Consider the following 20,746-nt stretch of genomic DNA (forward strand, 5'->3'; position numbering starts at 1 on the left):
TAACTCAAATCTTCTTTTCATGGTTATCTCGGAAATTGAATAAAACTCTCAGGATTAACAGAAATTTATTGATTTAAGGACTAAATTCTTAAAAAGAATTCCCTCCTGTAACAGAATTTTTATTCATTAGGTGATTGACAAGCCAATGAGTTAACTGTCTGCATATGTGCGAATTAACATGTTTGGGTCACTCTACGCTCTACAGCTAAAATGGACATGGTATTCTCAATGCTGAGATTAACACCCCATTCAGCAATCTATTGTAAAACTCTCTGCATTTATTGTGTCACTAACAGACAAGGTCATGCCAATGTCGATTAATCAACAGCAGGATCAGAGCTTACATCCAAATTAGTATCTAAGGACTACAAATGTGATGTGCCAAAATGAAATTCATTGAGACAGACACGCACAGTTTAAGAAAGCACCCAGGCATCTATGTCTGAAGATTTCAAAAGCAAATAGCCAAAGCGTGGAAATTGTAACATGCAAGATATTACCAAACTAAAGTCAAAGCTTTCAATTAAGTGACTATTTCTGAACAATGTTCTAATTTACCATTTACTGCAAAGCAAATTATTTACTCTTTCATTTCAAAAGATGTTAACTGGAACGTTTCTATCATGACGACTGCCAAGTTATCTGGTTTCAAATTTCGAATTTACTCCACGGAATTTGGTTCAAATCATCGCAAAAGCGAAATTAATAAATGCAGGAGAATGTGAGACAAAAGTCTGGTGAGTAACTCAAGTGGTACTAGTCCTCACCACTCCATCTCAAACGACTGGACATCGTCATATTCACTTCTGATTTCAGCTTTATACGAAGTAAATGAACCTAAAAAGGAAAACAGACAATTATAGCGAACTGATAATACACAAGGTAGTCACTAAAATCATGAGAGCAGTTCTCTGTTTGTGAATTTGCCCCATTACCAAGCGATTTACGATCAATCCATGTTGGCATTCTTTATACCCAAACAGCTATATCTCACTCCAAACAGGATGAAAATTGCTTCAACTGAGAGGCTTAATTTCCATTTAGAGTTGACCCCAGTAAGGCATAAGAAAATCTTCAGAATTAATAAATTCATAAGGAAAGCCCTTTAAAAGTAAAAGATGGGAGTAATTCGGGGAAAATGCAAGGTGTGACGGCTGTTGTTCTGGCAGCATTCTGGCAATGGGTTGGGTACAGGCTCAGCATTTTCCCTTTAGGGTGAGACCAAGAAGTAACAAGTCCAGAGAACTGTGGATGACCAGAGATATTCAAGTTACGGTGAGAAGGAAAAGAAAGGCTTTTAGAAGGTACAAGGGAAGCTAATCAGCAGGGGCAAAGTGGAGTATAGACAATGCAGGGTGGAGCTTATGAATGCAATTAGGAGAGCAAAGAGGGGATATGAGAAACCTCTGACTGGTAAAAATAGGGGAAAATCCCAAGATTTTCTATAACTATGTCAATGGGAAGAGGAAAACCAGGCAAAGAATAGGGGGCCATGGTAGCAATCTATGGGTGGAGCCAGAGGACATTGGTAGAGTGTTGAATAAATACTTCACGTCCATCTTCACCCAAGAGAATGAGGGTGAATGTATGAACTCGGGGAGAGAGACTTCGAGGTTCTTAAGCAAATTGATATAGGGAGTGAAAAGGTCTTGGAGGTGTTGGCATTCTTAGAAGTGGACAAATCTCCAGGTCCGGATGATTTGTGTCCCAGACTGCTGAGGGAGGCAAGGGAGGAGATCTCAGGGTCTCTGACCCAAATTTTTAGTTCCTCTCTGGGCATGGTGAAGGTTCCAGAGGACTGGAGAACAGCTAATATGGTTCCGTGATTAAAGAAGGGTTGTAGAGATAAGCCAGGGAACTACAGGCCAGTGAGTCTCACGTCAGTGGTAGGGAAACTACTGGAGAAATTTATGAAGGAGAGTATATATCTCCACTTGGAGAGCAAGTTTTGATCATGGATAGTCAGCATGGCTTTGTCAGCGTGGGTCATGCCTAACAAATTTGATTGATTTATTTGAAGAGGTGACAAGGTGTGTAGATGAGGGTAATGCAGTTGATGCAGTTTATATGGATTTCAGCAAAACCTTTGACAAGGTCCAATATGGGAGAATTGTAATGAAGGCAAAGACACATGAGATACAGGGTAATTTGATAAGGTGGGTTCAAAATTGGCTTAGTTATAGGAGGCAGAGTGTGATGACAGAAGGATGCTTTAGTGACTGGAAGCCAGTGTCCAGTGTCGTATCACAGGGATCTGTTCTCGGTCCCCTATTATTTATCATTTATATAAACGACATAGAATGGCTATGTGGGGGGAAGGATTCGTAAGTTTGCGGATGACACAAAGATTGGCCTGGTGGTTAACAGTGAGGTTCAGTGTCTTAGGCTACAGGAAGATATAGATGGGATGGTCAAATGTGCAGATAAGTGGCAGATGGAATTTAACCCTGAAAAGTGTGAGGTGATACACTTTGGAAGGAGTAATTTGACAAGGAAGTATTCAATAAATGGCATGGCACTAGGAAGTTCTGTGGAACAAAGGGACATTGGCGTGTGTGTCCATAGATTTCTAAAGGCAGAGGGGCATGTTAGTGGGGTGGTTAAAAGGCATATGGGACACTTGCTTTCATCAATCGAGGCATAGATTACAAATGTAGGGAGGCCAGTTTGGAGTTATATAGAACCTTAGTGAGGCCACAGCTGGAGTACTGTGTGCAGTTCTGGTCGCCACATTATAGGAAGCATTTGATTGCACTGGAGAGGGTGCAGAGGAGTTTCACCAGGATATTGCCTGGGATGAAACCCTTAACTTTTAACTGAGGTTGGACAGACTCCGGTTGTTTTCATTGGAGCAGAGAAGACTTTGGGGCGACATGATTGAGGTGTACAAGATTATGGGGGCATGGACAGGGTCGATAGGGAACAGCTATTCCCCTTAGTTGAAGGGTCAGTCACAAGGGGGCATAACTTCAAGGTGAGGGGCGGGAGGTTTAGCAGGGATGTGAGGGAAAACTTTTTTACCCAGAGTTTGGAGATGGTCTGGAATGCACTGCCTGGAGGATGGTGGAGGCGGGTTGCCTCACATCCGTTAAGAAATACTTGGATGAGCACTTGGCACGTCATTACATTCAATGGCCTATGGGCCAGGTGCTGTTAAATGGGATTAGGTAGGTAGGTAAGGTGATTCTCACGTGTCGGTGCAGACTCGATGGGCCGAAGGGCCTCCTCTGCACTGTGATTCTGTGATTCAGTGAACTGCTTAGGACCACAGGTAAAGTGTGCAACAACCTCGAACGATGCAGTTTTTGTGCTTCCGTTGGAATATACCAGTGAGAATTAACGTGTAGATTTTGCATCTTTTTCGTGTTAATGAAATGCATCCGCACGAATACCATTTTGTTGTTAGATTGCTGTGTGCTGGTAAAGTATCTTAACCTGTTTGTGGGGGACAGTTTATTTTATCTCCCTCTGCGTCGCGAGGTGGGGAAGAGACGGCATGTGAGAGGATCTCAGAAAGGCCTACCTTGCATATTAATATCTTCACATTCATTTAAATCGCTGTCTGTATAATATTCCCACTTGTCTAGTGAACTGTTAGATTGGAAATCTATCAATGGAACATATTGCAATCTCAAAATATGAATGTTATTTAAGTTGAAATGTGCAATTTATATGTAGATGACTGATAATTACCTGGGACTGAATCAAGCTCCTGAACGTCAATCTCTTCATAAACAGCGTCAGGAAATCCAGTGGTAGAATATTGTCTGCTTCTATTTCCTGTCATACAATGGCGGGAGATTATGAATGAGCAAGCGTCGGGTGATGTGTATGTACATTTTCCCTTTCTATTTACAACTCTCCTTACTGCTTTGTAGAAACTATCGGTTATTGGAGTTCTCATAAACCCTCTTAATACCTCCCTGCCCCATTTCAGGAGTGTGCTCCACACTCATGAGCTTGGTGAGCCCAATCTTGGCCAATAGGATGAATGGCACATCTTTGGCACATTGCCAGTGAAGGATCAATTCCTGGGATGACCTTGCTCTGAGAACTAATGTTCAAGTAGCTGAAATTGCAGATGGATATTATCAGACCACTCCTTGCTTTGGGTCTCTGGAGGAGTTAATGGCTGAATATGCTCCAGGAATGCCCGTTGGGCCTCCTTATGAGCACGACTCTGCCCTCACCATGCCAGAATCCTCTCGTTTGAAGGATGGCCCTGGCATGTCCGCTGTTGCGAAATTCTTGTTTTGACAGCCAGGTGTATTTTTGTCAGGGAACTCTATCATCGTACTTAGAGGAAGTCAAGGCGGCTTTCCCTTGATGAATCTCATGAACCGACGTCTATTTCAGGTGCAGGCCCAGTATCCGCCCACTTACAAATGCTTTGTAAATTTCAGGGAAATTGTTTGCGTTGATTAGATAGCATTGAGGATCTTCACTTTTCCATCCAAATGATCGGCAGATTATATTTCTCAGGAGCTATGCAACAATAATCCGCCGTTTCATGTTGCAAAGAATCAGGGCTGCCACCTGATGCCCGTGTCGGTGATTTTCCGAAGTGGGTGTTCGATTGACCTGATTGATTATCCCACAATTCGACGTTGCAACATTATTTACACTCAGTTACGTTTCACTAGTGATATTGGACTTTTGCCGGATTCTCATCCGATCCCAAAATCATTAAGCATGCATCAGAAAATTATAAATTGATGGGAAGCTTAGAACTTTAACGAAAAGAGGGACCAGCTACACAGCCTCATCCCACTTTGCAACTCTGTGTCTGCACCCTGTCGGTTACCACACATCACGTACATATCTAAGTTATTTTGGAAAGCCTCTACCACTTCTTATACCACCACATCCCTCCGCCCCGCACTATTCTCTTCATTAGAAGATTTCTCAAATTTCCTCTAATCTGTCTGCCACCTAATTCTTCTGAGCCCCCTGGAATTTGACTTCTCGGCTAAGCGAGAGTTGATCACACCTATCCAATCGAACTTGTTTCCTCATTATCATATATTCGTCAACTTAATCTCCTTGAAGACTCCGTTGTTCTGAATAAAACGATGCCAGCCTCCCCAACCTCTCGTCATCAGTAAAATTATCCAGTCCGGAAAATATCCACATATATCAATTTCCAACCTATCTAGTACGATCACATCCTTCCTGGAATACGGTCAGCAAAAGTCTAGATGACCTTTAACAACCGAAGGACATTAACATGTGCAGGAATAGGACTCGCCATTTAAAGTCCTGATTTCAAAATTCCTTATCAACCAACCTTTCTGGAAGCTTCTCTGCAACTCTGTGGCCAAAGCAATTGATACAGCAATGAAAAGGGCCAGAAGAATGGAAGGGATGATGAAAACGGAGAGTCTCTGCTGTTTGAAAGGCGTTATGTGCGGCGGATGGCCTGAAAATGTAGGCATTTCATATTAACACAGACAAAATTCGCACCCGCGCATTTCATTCACTCGTGGATACAGCCACCTGATCAAACGCAAATGTTTATGGGTTAAACAAGGGTAGAAACCGATTACCCCACAGCTGCTCTGTTGCTGCCTTTGCAATTGTTATCAATTTAAGTAACAAGTTATTTTAAATTTAATTTAGAAATGCAATCTGAATTTCCAAATATCTACCTTTGTACAGTCCTAAGTCTGAAATTGTCAATATCAATTTATTGCACTGACAGAAGAAACATTTCAATTTTGGGCAGACATTGGGCCGTGCCCAGATGGAAAAAAAATAAAATACCAGTTTCAATAAAATGAAGAAAGGCACGAATATCCAAGTTTAGTGGCAGAGCCAAGGTTGTTGACAACGTAAATATTTCAGATATTGGGCTGAAAATTGCAAATGAACAATGAACTGAATTAGGAGAACTGTGGCAAATGGAGCTCAAGATTTTTATTCATTCAAGGGATCAGAGCATCGCTGGTTAGACCAACATTTATTCTCCATCCCTAATTGCATTGGGCCTCGGATATTTACAATCCACATAAATCAGACAGATAAGGAGACACAGGGTAATGCATGGAAGATTGCTGATGATACCAAGATACGTGGAAATGTAAACTGTGGGGCGATCACAGAGAGGGTACAAGAGCAATGGACAGGTTAAATGAGTTGACAACAAATGGTAGATGGAGTATTATGAAAAGAAGTGTGATGTTATTCACTTTGGTTGTAAGAATAGAAACGCAGAATGCTTTTAAGGTGAGAAGCTTATAAGTATTAATTTTCAATGAGACTTCGGTGTGCTCACACATGGAATGCAGGAAGAAAGCTTCAAAGGGCAGCAAGCAATTGAGAAGGCAGATGGGATGTTGCCTTTTATCACATGGGGATTGAAGGACAAGGATAAAGAAGCCTAGCTAAATTTGTACAGTGTTTGCGTGAGACCACATCTGCACTGTTCATGCAATTTTGGGAGCCAAATCTAAGATAGGATATGTTTACATTGGAGGCGGTACAGATAAGCTCACTGAGTTTGTCCCTGGGATGAGGGGGTTGGCCTATGATGAGAAGCTGGATAAATTGTGTTTGTGCTCTGTGGAGTTTAGAAGAATGAGCGGCGATCTCATTGAAACCTACAACTTTCTGAACGGGATTGCTAGGGTGGGGGCTGAGAGATTTTTTTTTCTATTGCTTGGGGAATCATAAACACGGCAGCAAACTCGCAAGATAAGAGGCCGCAATTTAGGATATAGATGTGATGAAATTACTTCACTCAAAGAGTTGTGAAACATGCGAATTGTCTACCACAGTGAGTTGAATAAATTTATGGCTGGGACAGAGAGATTTGGAGCCTCCCAGGGAATTAAGGGTATGGTGAGCATGCGGGCAAATGGAACTGAATCCGAAATCTGCCATGAGAGTATTGAACGCTGGAGCATGCTCGATGGGCCGTGAGTCCACTCCTCCTCCTATTTCTTGTGGTCTGGAGAGAAGGTCGTGGTGAGACGACTGCTTGACCCATTGCAGTCAAAGTGATGTACGTGCTCACCAAGGATCCTTAGACAGCACCTTCTAAATCCATGACCGCAGCCATCTAGAAGATCAAGTGCAGCAGACACATCGGAACAACACCACCTGGAATATCGCCACCAAGCCACGCACCATCCTGACTTGAAACAATATCACCGTTCCTTCACTGGGCCAAAATCGTGGTACTGCATCCTTAATAACGTTGTGGGTGTTCCTACACCACGTGGACGACAGTAGCTCAAGAACGTAGGTCACCACCACCTTCTCAAAGAGAGATATTTCTTCGTTCAGGAGGTGACGCCTGCCTTTCAATAACTAATATAACGTGACGCCCAGTACATTGGCGTGGTCACAACACAGCTAAATGCGCTTTCTTTTTAAATGTATCCGACATGAAACATGGAGGATCAAATCTTAAGATATTCTTAGGTTCGCCTATCAAATCTAACAGGTACCTTAGCATTGTCCTGGAAGATGGGGTCCACCTGAGCATTATAATCATGACAACTTGTATTTGCTATGCACTTGCTTTAGGGGGAGTGCAGCGAAAGTTTACCAGACTGGTTCCTGGGATGGCAGAGCTGACATATGAGGAGAGATTGAGTCGGTTTGAATTATATTCGCTGGAGTTCAGAAGAATGAGGGGGGATATCATAGAAACCGATAGAATTCTCACAGGGCGAGCCAGCGCAGATGCAGGAAGAATATTCCCGTTGGTGGGGGATTTCAGAACTTGGGTTCACAGTCTGAGGATACAGGGTAGACAATTTAGGATCGGGGAGAAAGTTCTTCACCCAGAAAGTGGTGAGTCTGTGGAATTCGTTATCACAGAAAGCAGTTGAGGCCAAAACATTGTATGTTTTCTACAAGGAGTTAGATATAGCTCTTGGGGCGAAACGGATCAAAGGATATGGGGAGAAAGCGCGAGCCGGCTATTGAGTTGGATGATCAGACATGATCATAATAAATGGCGGATCAGCACGAAGGGCCGAATGGCCTACTCCTGCTCTTGGTTTCTATGTTTCGATATAGCGCTCTTAACGTAATGGAAATATCTCAGTACTATTTGCCTGAACATTTGTAGAGAACATTTGACACAGAACCACGCATAAATATATTAGGGTTAGTGGTCAAGAGCTTGGGCAAAGTGTTAGGTTTTAGGAGGCAGTTTCAGAGAGGAGAGAAAGGTGAAGCTATGGAGAGGGTAAGGAAATTCCGAGCTTGGCGTATGGGCAGATGAAAGCACGTTGTTAGCTTTGAAACGACTAAGTTCGGTGTTGCGCAGAAGAACAGAACGTGATATGTCTCAGGTGTTGTAGGGCAATAAAAGGGCATAGAGAAAGAATGGGGCGAGGGGTTGGAGGCATTTGAAGGCGATGGTGAGCCTTGTAAAATGTAAGTTCAATTTAAAATCTCCTACCAGAACATATCACATTGACGTCTTCTTTATGTTCACAGTCATGATCGCCCATTGTTGAAAAGTGGCAGTCCCACAGGAAGCGCTCACTCCCCTTGCATTTAACGTCATCCAACCAAATTGTGCCATTTGCTGTGTCGAATAACGTCTCTCCCGGGGTCCACACTGGGTCACCACAGTTTAGTTGTCTGCAGGCGACAGCGGCATCGTGCCTATCCCAGGAATCATCACAAACAGTGCCCCACGTATCATTGAAGAAGATTTCAATTCTTCCAGAGCAATTATTGAATCCCGCAGCCAGCCGCAACTCTACAACGGAAGATTACGTCTGAAAAGTTGGCATTAACTTGCCGTTTGATACAATTGCTTCATTGGCAGGCTCTGAATGCCAACACACTGCTCTCTTTTTGAAAGACACTCATGTTAAAGATCCTGCGATTCTCACTGGCCAGACACGCTCTGTTGGGATACATAAAGCTAAACTAATTGCCCACCGCGTATATCGGAAGGTAACTGTTCACTCTCGTGATTAAAAATATTTAATGAGTGGCTTAAGCAAATTGGAATTGAGCCAAATTTATTGAAATTCATTCTGCTGACAGGCAATTGAAATCCTGATATACATCGAAGAACAGTTTTTATGCATTTTGTGCAGAAATTCAGAATTGAAACTTCTAATGGTCCCCGGCGGGGGCAATTGTCCGAAATCCAGCGATAAATACAGATTTCATGCACTCTTTTGCACAGCTCACACTGCGCTGGGTGCATCTGTCTCTTAAGCATCCCTTTCCAAACATTTTGTCCAGGATACCTCGCCTTCAATCGGTGCCACTGATTACAAATCACCACTTGTGAAATGTTCTAGAATATCGTAGGATCGCTACTCTGAAAATAACACCCGGGCAGCCGTGAACCCAGTTGCTTGAACGACAATTCAATCTCCCGCTGTCCTTAAAACCTGTCGAGTGCACTCGGTAATATACTTAAAATGTTTGCGAGAAATGGCATATTTGAAGTGAGGTGATTGCTAGATTGTAAATATCCATTTAAGGATTATTATTTTTTAAAAGGCGCAACAGGAAATATCACGATATTTATTCATATCATTATCAATATTTACCGACATCTTCAGAAACTGGACTTATATTACTTTTCTTCCTATCGTCCTCATTGCGCATTTTCATTGGATTTATTTCTGGAAAAAAAACATCCATTATTTAAACAACTTCTTTCATCTAGCACCTTCAATGTAGAAAGGCGCCTCAGGAGAGCATGATAAAACAAGCATCACGGAGTCACATTATGAAATATGACCACAATTCATGCAGGTTTGGGGGAGTTATTTTTAAAAGAGGAAAGTGAGGCACAGATGCGGGGCGATGTCGGCAGTGAATTGCAGCTTTTGGGGGCATAGTCAACTGAACCAATCTTGGGCAACGATGATTGGGGACGCACGAGAAGCCCAAATTCGTGGAGCGCACGTGTCCGAAGTTGGAGAAGTGTTTAATTTGTTGCTTTATTCAGTCATGGAATGTGGGAGGCCTGCGATTGTTGGCTATCACTAATTGCCGCTGAACGAAGTGGGACGCGAGGCCATATCAGAAGGCAGTTAATAGTCCACCACATTGCTGCAGACCAAGAGTCACATGTCGGCTAGGCTGGGCAAGGATGGCAGATTGTCGCACCTAACAGAACCAGCTAGAGTAGTGATTAGTTAGGTTCTTCCACTGAGATTAGCTTTATACTCCAGATTTATTGAAATCAATTCATAGCTGCTGCTGCGGTGGGATCTGATCCCGCGTCCCTAGAGCATTAACTTCGTCTTGGGAATACAAGACCAGGAAAATTAGCTCTGTCCCACTACCCCAATGAGTGAACTAAAAACAATGATGAGAACTTCAAAATCAAGATGTTGTTTGACCAGGAGTCAATGTAGTTCACCGGGCATACGGTGATACGGTAAAGGGTGAGTTAAGATATGGGAAGCAGAGATTTGGATGACTCAGGTTTACGGAGGATAGAAACATTGGAACATCAACGAAACATACGAAGAGAAATTAGTTCTATTTGTAGTTATTACCTGAGCAAATTACACCTACATCCTCCTGGTGCTCACAATTATGTTCACCCCATGGCGAAGATGGACATTGCCATAAAAGTGAATCGTGCAAGCGACAATGCACTTCATCAAGCCAGATCTGTCCGAACCCCATTCCAAATGTGACATCAGTATCGACAGACCGGACAGATCCGCAGCTGAGCTGCTTACAAACCACTTCTGCATCCTCCTTTCCAAATGAATCGGCACAAACCGTCCCCCAGGTCGCATTATAGAAAACCTCAACTCTGCCCTGGCAGGGACTCGGTCCATTCTGCAACCTTACAGCCCTGTGCTCTGCAAAACAAAGTGTGAAGTTCAATCTTCCCTTCAGTTCAGTCCCACCGCAGTAAATGAAAAAACAAAAGAACAGGCTTTTTATTACGACGTTAGCTTAATGAGATTGCTTAGCACAGAACACCCAGAAGGCCAATTATTTCAGAGGAAGCAATTTAAGAGATACTCGATTGTCGATTGCATACTCATAATACATTGTGTTGCAGACCAACGAACTTTCCTGTTGGTTATGGAAAGCAGGAGGAAACAAAGGGTGACATTCAATGATTACCACGGCTAAATTTGTCAAAAAAAGTTCTGTTTAAAAGGATTCAAAAAGTGCGAGTATTTGAAAGTACATCTCACCCGAGCAGATAACTCCAGCATCCTCTTTGTGCTTGCAGTCACTCTCATTCCACCGGCCCCCCGGACATTCCCACAAAACAGAATCATTCGCTGCACACGTCAGGTTATGAAGCCAGATAGGCCCCGCTCCTTGGCCAAACCAACCGGAAACAGTTGCACTTAGAGCCTGTCCACACTTCAGCTGGTTACATACGACATGGGCGTCTGCTAAATCCCAGAAGTCATCACACACAGTCCCCCAGGTTCCGTTGTAGTAAAGTTCCACCCTTCCGGCACAGCGGCTTCCACCATCTGCCAGTCTCACCTGAATATGATCTGCAGGACAGGAAGATATTATATTAAACAGTATCTGGCCCAGGTAAGAGTTCATGAAAAATTCGCAATCGATTCATAGCCAATTGATTTGCCGTTTCTAAAGGCTAATCTTACAACGATCAGTGCATTACGTTTCTGTCAAAGTGCTATGCCATTTTTTCCGTTATCGATGCCTGTCTCATATTGACAATAAAAACTAACTGCATAAAATGGTTAATTACAGCTTCCTCAAATGCAAATCCTACAGTGTGACAAATAGACACGGTGTATAAAATAAAAAAAAACAATTAAAACTAAAGACAAAATCACAGAGCTGATGTCCATGACAATCTGCTTCTTCAAATGTCTGCAAGTTTTAACATCCAGCCTCGGCACACTACAGTTACTGAAAATGTTGATATTTCTGGTCCACCCGTTTAAAGGCAGTGATACAATTGTTTGGCTTTGTTAATTGATGCAAAAGTCGGTTAAAATAGCCAAATTGGTGCCGGGCGGGCGTAACGGCCAGAATGGGTCAGGATCGGGGGTTCCTTCCCTAAATGGCTTTACTGAACTAGTTCGCCAAATTCACAGTGAAAAGTGTCAGTTTCACTGTGAACCGACTATATCGAAACATGCCAAGCTGTAAGTTCACCTTGCCGACAGTGATTCGGCCATGCCATTTCGGATTCTTCCATTTTTCAGAAACAACTGTGGTCCAGTCAACTCACATTCTTCGCAAATTACTTAAAGGACGGGCATGCTTGCGTTGGGAGCGTTTCAGAGAATGTTTATAAGCTGATTCCTGGGATAAAGGGGTTGTGTAATTAGGGCAGGTTTAGCAGCGTAGACCTATACAGTTTGGAGTTTAGAAGAGTGAGAACTGATCATACACAAAGATATAAGATGCTGAGGCGGCTTGATATTTTAGATGTTGAGATGGTGTTCACTCTCCCAAGGGAATCTGGAACTAGGGTGCACCGTTTGAAAATGAAGGGCGTCCATTTACGACAGGATGAGGGAAAATCTCTTCTCTCAGAGTGTCGTCAATATATTGGATTCTCTTCGCTAGATAGCACTGGTTGCTGAGTCGTTCAATATTCTCACGGCAAAGTTCGACACATTTTCGATTGGCAAGGGAGTCAGCGGTTATAATGGACAGGCAGGGAAGTGGCTTTAAGGCCACTTTCAGATCAAACATGACCTTATTGACTGGCAGAGCAGGCTCCAGGGGTCGAATGCTCTACTCCTGCTCCTATTTTTAGGGTTACTAAGTTATCATGCATTTGTTACTCAGGCATAAGTGGAAGTGTTTCATCAGAGTATTTCGAAATTAATACGCATAGAAAATAATAATGTTTAACGGAAATACAATAAGGTTTATGCGTTCACATTAATACGATCCCAAAGATTTTACCCTGTTCCAAGTGTAATATAAAATGAGCTTAATGCCTTGTTTGCCATCTCGCTCGAGATCGACGCCCAGTGTATTAAAAGTCTGAAGTACACTTTATGTTCCCTGCAAGTATCACTTTTCTGTTCAATGTTTCTCTTCATAATTCGTAAGCTTTGCGAGGTATTTGCAGCACAAAACAGGGCTTTCGGCCCAACAGCTCGATGTGGGATTCCCGAAGGGAATTTCAGAAGGTACTCCATCAAAGCTTGGCATACAAAACAAGAGCTCGTGGTTTAGAGGGCAATATATTAGCATGAATAAAGAACAAGTTAGGACACAGAGTTTAAGCAAAAATTGGTCTTTTTCGGATTCCCAATTGTTAACTAGTGGAATAGCACAGGGATCAATGCTGGGGAATTAACTATTTCCAATCAATCAATATCAGTGTATTTTATGAAAGCGCCGAATGTATGCTAACTAAATTTTCTGATGGCACTAATGTAGCAGGAAGTGAGTTGTGACGAGGAGGAAAGATGCCCAGAACGGAGCAAGATATGTTGAGTGATTGGGCAAAAAATTGGTCGATGTATATAACGTGGGAAAATATTAATTTATCCATGTTGACGGGAAGAATCGAAAAGCAGTGCACTTTTTAAATTGAGAGAGATTGCAAAACCTTCACCTTTCATGAATCAGTACTGTTTGTCTCAACTACTCAGTGTGATCACGAGCCCATGTTCTAGCCTCTTCCTGGTTACATAAGTTTCTTCCGATTTCCCTTTTGGATTTATTATTAACAACCTCATATTTCTGGGCCTGCATCCCGTAGCTGGAAGGGAGACCGGTGGATTATTTATGAAAATATAATTGAACCGCGATATTCTGGGCATGTTAGTTCGTTTCGTAAAGTAATTCGTACCAGAGCAAACCACGCCGACGTCGCCTGCGATGGATAATTGCTTCCCTTGTGTAAAACTACAATTCCACAGGAAGGGTTCACTTCCATTGCATCTGACATTGCTGACCCACACTGGGCCGTCGCCTTTTCCAAACTTCCAGTGGTTATAAACATTTATTGCAGCGCCACAGTTCAACTGTCTGCACACTACATCTGCATCACTGAAATTCCACTCGGTGTCAATCACTCTCCCCCAAAATCCGCCGTAATAAACCTCCACTCGGCCATCACAAACACTTTCTCCATTGGCCAGTCGCACCTGCCAAGGTTCACCTGTAAGAATGCAATTTGGTAATAAAAGTTCATTCAATGCTCCACAAAGTCATATTGTGAACATAAATTATGGAATTTAATATTCTTGTGCGATTAATCTCTGCCCCAGCGTTAATACAAATGTGATATGATGCAATTAGAGAACGTAGTCGGTAAGGCAAGAGAGAAAAATAGCCAGGTGCAAGCTTCAGGATTGTCCCTAAGAAATGCTGCAATCAGGAGGACAAGAACTATACAGGCATTCAAGAAGAAAGGAGGGAGAAAAATCGACAGCGGAAGTTTGAAGCGACATGTCATGCGAATAAACTCATTCTTTATTCTTTCGTGGAACGTGGCCAGCTTGTATTGCCTTTGAGAAGGTGACCATCCGGCGCCTTCTTCAACCTTGCAAACCGAAAAAAGCAGATTCAACCTGAGTCAAGTTGGAAAGGGAGCTCCACGATCCTGAGCCAGCCAAGTCAGGCTGGTGTTTGAGCTGAAGGGGAAGGTGCAGCTCCTGGAGTCTCCGTGGGGCTGCTGCCGTTGTTCTAATAGGTCTCGGGCTTGGAATGTGCTTCCCATGAACCTGAGCGAATTGTTGCTCTAATTCTATCCGGTTTAACACCGTGGTCGTCGTACACTGTGATTGAGGGTGGCATCTGAAGACGGAACTTCAACTCAAAAAGAACTCTGATTTAGTCGACGTTTCTGCCACAATGCCCAGGCGATGGACTGAATGAATGATTAAGGCGGTGAAATTGTTTCCAGTCAGGCAGGTTCCTTTGTCTTCAGTACCGCGGGACAGATATTGTTGGGCCACATAAATTTTACTGTACCCATGCATTCTTCTGCTTCTTGATCTCATGTGATCCAGTTGAACTGGACAATGGCTGACATCCACAACCTCATTTTTAGGCCACGCTGGATCATCCACCATCCGATGAAAATGATTACAAATGCTTCAGCCTTAACCTTTGCACTTGGGTACAGGACTCGCCCTTCACTGACGATGGGACTGTTCATGTTACGTCTTCCAACAGGAATTTTTGGACAGTTATTTATGATTGGGTTTGACAAGGCTTCAGAGGGTAGATCTCATCAACTGGTTGTGAGATCACAAACCTCTGTTTATAACATTGAGACTCCGCGGTTTAGCTTGCATGTAATCAAGTGATGAAGCTTCACAAGGCTCCCCCCTCATTCTTAGGTGTGCCTTCTGCTGCCAGTGGCCTGCTCTTCGACACTCCACATTGAGCCAATGTTGTTCAGCAGTATTGATGATAATGTTACAGTGAGGGAGATACCAGTTGCGATTAAATAAATTTCTGCTGCTGCTGATGGCCAATAGTGCCTCATGGGATGCCTAATTTTGAGCTGCGACGTCTGTTCCGAATATCCCCAATTTAGCACTGCGGTAATGGCATTCCATTATCGTGGTTTCTCCTTGATGTTCATGCTGGACTTCAACACAACAAGAATTGTGCTGCGGACACTGCTACAAGTATTTTTGTCGATGGATGCACAAGATACAAGAAACGAAGGCGAAGGAGCTTGTTTGCCCTTCTGTTGGCTCTGACATTTCCAGCTGCAGGGCCAGATTGGCATCTATGCCCTGCATGTCTGTGCAAGCTCAATCTGTCGCCGTGCTAGAAATGGACACTTGGTTGTGGGCATTGAATAAATGGACAGATAATGTTTTTAACAATCCGGGTTAAATTGGGTGCACGTTATCTGTTAATTAGCTCAATAATATGGACTGCAGCCGTCAGTGGATAGCCACAACTTCTCAGTGCATTTATGCAGAGACAGTAAAATCCAAACTTCTTCGACTTCTGACAGCAAATTAAAAGCACAAAGACTAAATAAAGTGTTGCTTAAGGAAGAAGCATTTACGTTGTGACAAAGGGGAACCAGGGAAAAGAGGTTGACCACTCAGTCCCTCGACATTGTTCCGTCATTCAATTAGGCCATGGTTCATCTGTCTTCGATTTCGATCCTTAACCACTTTACTAATCGAACTCCATCGAACTCAAATTAATGATCATTATGTAAGCGTACGTGCATTTATTATTGTAGCAGAAATTATTGAAATGCTTGGGCCCGAATTTAATTTAGTATTCCTTACTCCTAGACTCCGCCACCAACATCACAGAAATAATTTTACCTGCTTCATCAATTGCTTCCACAATCCCAAAGTCACAAGCAAATAACTATTCCAAATGCAAGAGGACAGAAGTCTTTCTTATTCAATCCTCACAATTTAAACCTCGCAGAACTGCTAAAGTTGGGGTGAATCTGTGCCAATATTTCATTTCTTAGTGGTGATGTCCAGAATGTTACACAGCACTCCAGATGCGTTTTGGGTCTGATCTATACATACCCACTTCGGTCCCACTTGCGATCAAGTTGTGTACGACCTTTCGGGATGGAAGTCTACTTGTGACTGATTTATGGACAGAGGTAGTCACAACCGCCTTGGAATGAGGTAAGGATTTCATCTTGAAAATGAGTCATAGTCAAGGCTGCAGCTGCTTTATCGGGAGCTCAACTCTAATCCAAAGTCATATCCGGTACACCCGTCGGGAGAGCTTCTGCAGGGCTTGATCCGTGCTCCTCACAATGTTGACGTAAATGCATTTAAACCCCTCTGACAATTACGATCAATGGAAGGGAAAAAAGTAACACTGACCGCCTGGTGCCTCAAGCCCCTCACACCACTGCCTCCCAATTTATTGCAATACATTACAAGTTAAGCAGAATGTGAAATCGCCCCCACTCGAGAATTCCTGCATGCAAATAAATAATAATATATGTATCAGAATAATTGACACTTGACAACGAATGGCAAACCTACCGGAACAGATGACACCAGCATCATTTTTGTGCGTGCACTGATGGTGCCCCCAGGATGACACTGGGCAGTCACTCAAACGCAACTCATTGCCGACACATTCGTTTAAATCGTTCCATATCGAACCATTTCCCTCTCCGAAGAATGCGCCACCTCGCGCTGATATTGCAGCCCCACAACCGAGTTGGTGGCAGACTACAGCCGCATCCTGTAAATCCCAGGAGGCGTCGCAAACTGTACCCCAGGTGTTGCCCAGCAATATTTCCACTCTTCCTGAGCAGGTGCCATTACCACCAACTAACCGCGGTCCTTTCTGTCCTTTATGGAGAAACAAAGAACATTGTTCAGCAGATTCACATTCCATTGGAAAGTCTTTTTCTTCTTCAACATACCAAATGCGTAAAAATTGAATTATTCAAAGAAAAAAGCAATAAATCAATGCGAAACACTAAAACGAGCGAGTCAACGTGGATCAAGTTGGTTTTCACCAAACACATTGCTGTGACAATTAACACTACGCTGCAGCGCCACAGTGAAAGAAGAGTTACTGCGGAACAACTGCTAGGAGCCTGTTGAGAGCTAAAGTAAAGAATGAAACTCCAACGGGGAGGGTGACTTTAATATTCTGGAGAAAGGACGTCGTAAACTGGGTAGAAGTGAACAGGGAAAGGAAAGCTTCGAATTTTTGTCAGCCCGAGTGGGGTGAAGGAAAATACCCTACCTGACCATGAGTATGCGTTAGACTGAAAGGCCTGGAATAGGCGAGGTTAAAGTAGATAGAGTGCAATGCGTCGTCCTTTTGAAATGCGGCGCTAAAATGGCGACTGGGAATGGGTCTGTACGGCTTGGGATGGGCTATAGGAAATTTATTGTTCTAATCTTGTTTTGGCGGCTATGAAAGAAGTTGAATGAAATCCATTAAATTTACCTTTGTTAAACTCCAGATTTTGCTGGCATTTGAAATTGGGTTCAGTATTATTTTATTGTCTATTGGCGGGTCGGAATAGCATTCCAGAAACTGTTTTAGATTGTAAATTCTGTCAAGAAAACTACGGATAAATTATTTTTACCTAAATAAAGCGCACGATACCACAGCGTCAGAGCCATCCACCGATATTGCAAAGGGAACCACAATCTGGGTCTGATACTGAGCATCAACGATATTTCCCATATTAATGACGGAGGTGTGGAGAAGGAACGTATCGAATCGAAATTAACACTTGCGCGGAGTTTAAGCTATCTGCGGTCCACCAGAACCTGGGTTGAGGAAAGAATGAAACACTTACCGGAACAAATGACACTGACGTCATGTCTGTGCGTGCAGTTGTGCTGATTTATTGATGTAGTGGGGCAGTCCCAGAGAATGGTCTCATTACCCTGACATTCATAGACATCCTGCCATATGGGACCGCTGCCCTCGCCAAAATAAGCCTCTCCGAGTATTGATATCACTTCCCCACATTTCAGCGATGCGCAAACCACACGAGCGTCCTGTGAATCCCAATGTGAATCACACACAGTCCCCCAGCTGTCTCCATACAGTATCTCCAACCTCCCAGAGCAGCTGTCCGCTCCGCCAACCAGCCTCGGCTCTTTGTGTCCTGTTGATTTAAAACTATTGGTATGAAAATTCCAGTATAATTTCCTTGAATACACACTTAAATCGAGAACATTTCATTCCTAGAATTGTGCTCTGAAATGGAGATCGCATAGATCTTTTATCTTCGAACAGATTTATCTTGAAACCTTTGTATTCTCTAGTCTGTGGGAATGGTACCAGTAGGCGATCTGCATATTATCATTTTTTTAAAAAATAAAGTATGGAACTAAATTGTTGCTTTAATCAATGCTATTTTGTGTCCAAACCCATTAGAATCCATCTTTAATTACATAATTCTGTCCACTCCAGTCCCACTACACGTTTTCCGGACATTCCTTAAACACTGCGACCCAATAACTCCAGGAATTATATTAAAGGGCTTCATGTCACATTTAAATCCTCTCTTTGTGGCGCTGGACTCACATATGTTTAAAATTTATAGAAGTTATTAGTACAATTCTGAATTATGAAATAGTGCTTTGTAGTTGCATTATTCCGACTGGAACATCGGAAATAAAATGTTATTTCTTACTATCGGTAGTTAGAAAAAAACGTCTCCTCCGCAAATGTAAGGGCGTTACTCAGAAATGTATTATGTGATATATAATGTGGCAGCAAGCAATTATAAAACGTGGGTCCGTTAACTCAGTTGGCTTGAAGGCTAGCGTTTGATTCAGAATAGGACAACCGCACTGGTTCGATTTCCGTTACTGCTGACGTGAACATGGCGCCTCCCTCCTCACCCTGTCCCTGAGAGGTGAAGGCAATGTCAAACAGCCACTGACTAAAAGCTACGAATTAGCAGGTAATGAAACAAGGAGCTAACTTCCGGCAAAACACAAGTGACATCAGGTGAATGACCGTATATATAGACCAAGAAGGAGATGATTGTGTAAATCAGCGATCAACCACGCCTGGGCGTTTCATTGGCATACCTTTATGCGCTGTACTTTAAGTCCATCAATTAAAGTTAATATCCTACACTTAATGCGTTTTGCTGGAAAAATAACCCAGCTGAAGCTGGTGATTATTCTTTTGTTTCATTCACGAAGTGTGGACATCGCTGGCTTGAGCAACATGTATTGCCCATCCCTAATTGCCCTTGCTCAGGGAGCATTTCTAAGAGTCAACCACATTGCTGTGGGTCTGGAGTCACATGTAGGCCAGACAAGTTGAGGGCGGTAGATTCCCTTCCCTGAAGGACATTCCTTAACCCGTTGGGTTTTTACAACAATCGGCTATGGTTTCATGGTCATTATTAAACTTTTAATTCAAGATTTCTATTGAATTCAAATTATATTAGATTAAGATTAATTAGATGAAATAAGAACCATTTCTCCTTCCCTGCTGCCGGCGTCACAGCAGTGGCAAAACTCATTCAGTTTTGTTCCCAACCAGAGAAAAACTGAATCTCTACTTCATGTTCCTGATCCGAAACGTTAGCAGTTTCACCAGGGCACTACGTAGATGGGACTACATAATTCATAAGTTTATGAAACGCTTCCAATCCTTCTATTTAACTTCTGAATCTGGAGCCTTCAAAATGAGTTCAATAACTTGCAGTAATTTAAAACGACACCTCTTGCTCAAATTGCGTGGTTGAATGGGGACGCATGAAGTGGTGTCATCTTCTCCGTTTTCTAAAATGTAACAGAATGGAGAATTACCTGAACAAACGACACCAGCGGTTTTCCTTCCTCTGGAACAGTTCGTGTGTGTCAAGACTTTAAAGTCGCAATTCCAGGGGTCGTCCTCGGAGCCGTCGCAGTGAGCTTCAAAGTCAAAAACAGGCAAGTCGCCAGCCCCAAACTGAGAATCATCTGATGCAGATACAGCGTCGCCACAGCCCAGGTATTTGCACATAACACGAGCGTCATTCATGTCCCACATTCGACCGCAGATACTGTAACACAGGTTGTAGCTACAGCCTTGAACTCTTCCAGCACAGGGGCTGCCCCCATCCTCAAGCATCGCGGTTCCCTTGGCTATTGTGGAACAAAATACAGTTTAAAATTATTTCCCTTAGCTCTGTTGCGCCAATTGGGGAGACTGATAGCTGAATTTTCGATTCAGAGTAGGAACAAGGATCCAGGATTTGTTTCGAATCTCAAACCAGCCCTCAGGGAAACAGTGACTGGTTGGATTTTTTACTAATTGCTCACAAATCATTGATTAAAATTTATCTGGGCCAGATCTTTTGTCACTTGATTGAATTTGACTTTTCCCCACTTTATTATTCATA

General features: G+C 42.9%; 1 protein-coding gene across 1 annotated transcript; it reads right to left on the reverse strand.

Moving 5' to 3' along the window:
- Nucleotides 1-507: 507 nt before the first annotated feature.
- LOC144694117 (scavenger receptor cysteine-rich domain-containing protein DMBT1-like) lies at nucleotides 508-20,475 on the reverse strand. The gene is made up of 11 exons (XM_078564475.1): nucleotides 20,172-20,475; nucleotides 18,191-18,505; nucleotides 16,908-17,222; nucleotides 13,763-14,074; nucleotides 11,154-11,468; nucleotides 10,494-10,808; nucleotides 9,564-9,608; nucleotides 8,417-8,722; nucleotides 5,288-5,419; nucleotides 3,694-3,780; nucleotides 508-837 (listed from the first exon to the last, which is right to left on the reverse strand). The coding sequence occupies exons 1-11, from the start codon at nucleotides 20,473-20,475 to the stop codon at nucleotides 764-766; spliced, it is 2,520 nt and encodes an 839-aa protein (XP_078420601.1). The 3' UTR covers nucleotides 508-763.
- Nucleotides 20,476-20,746: the final 271 nt, after the last annotated feature.

Source organism: Cetorhinus maximus, chromosome 19 (genome assembly GCF_964194155.1).
Source record: "Cetorhinus maximus chromosome 19, sCetMax3.hap1.1, whole genome shotgun sequence".
Taxonomy (NCBI): Eukaryota; Metazoa; Chordata; class Chondrichthyes; order Lamniformes; family Cetorhinidae; genus Cetorhinus; species Cetorhinus maximus.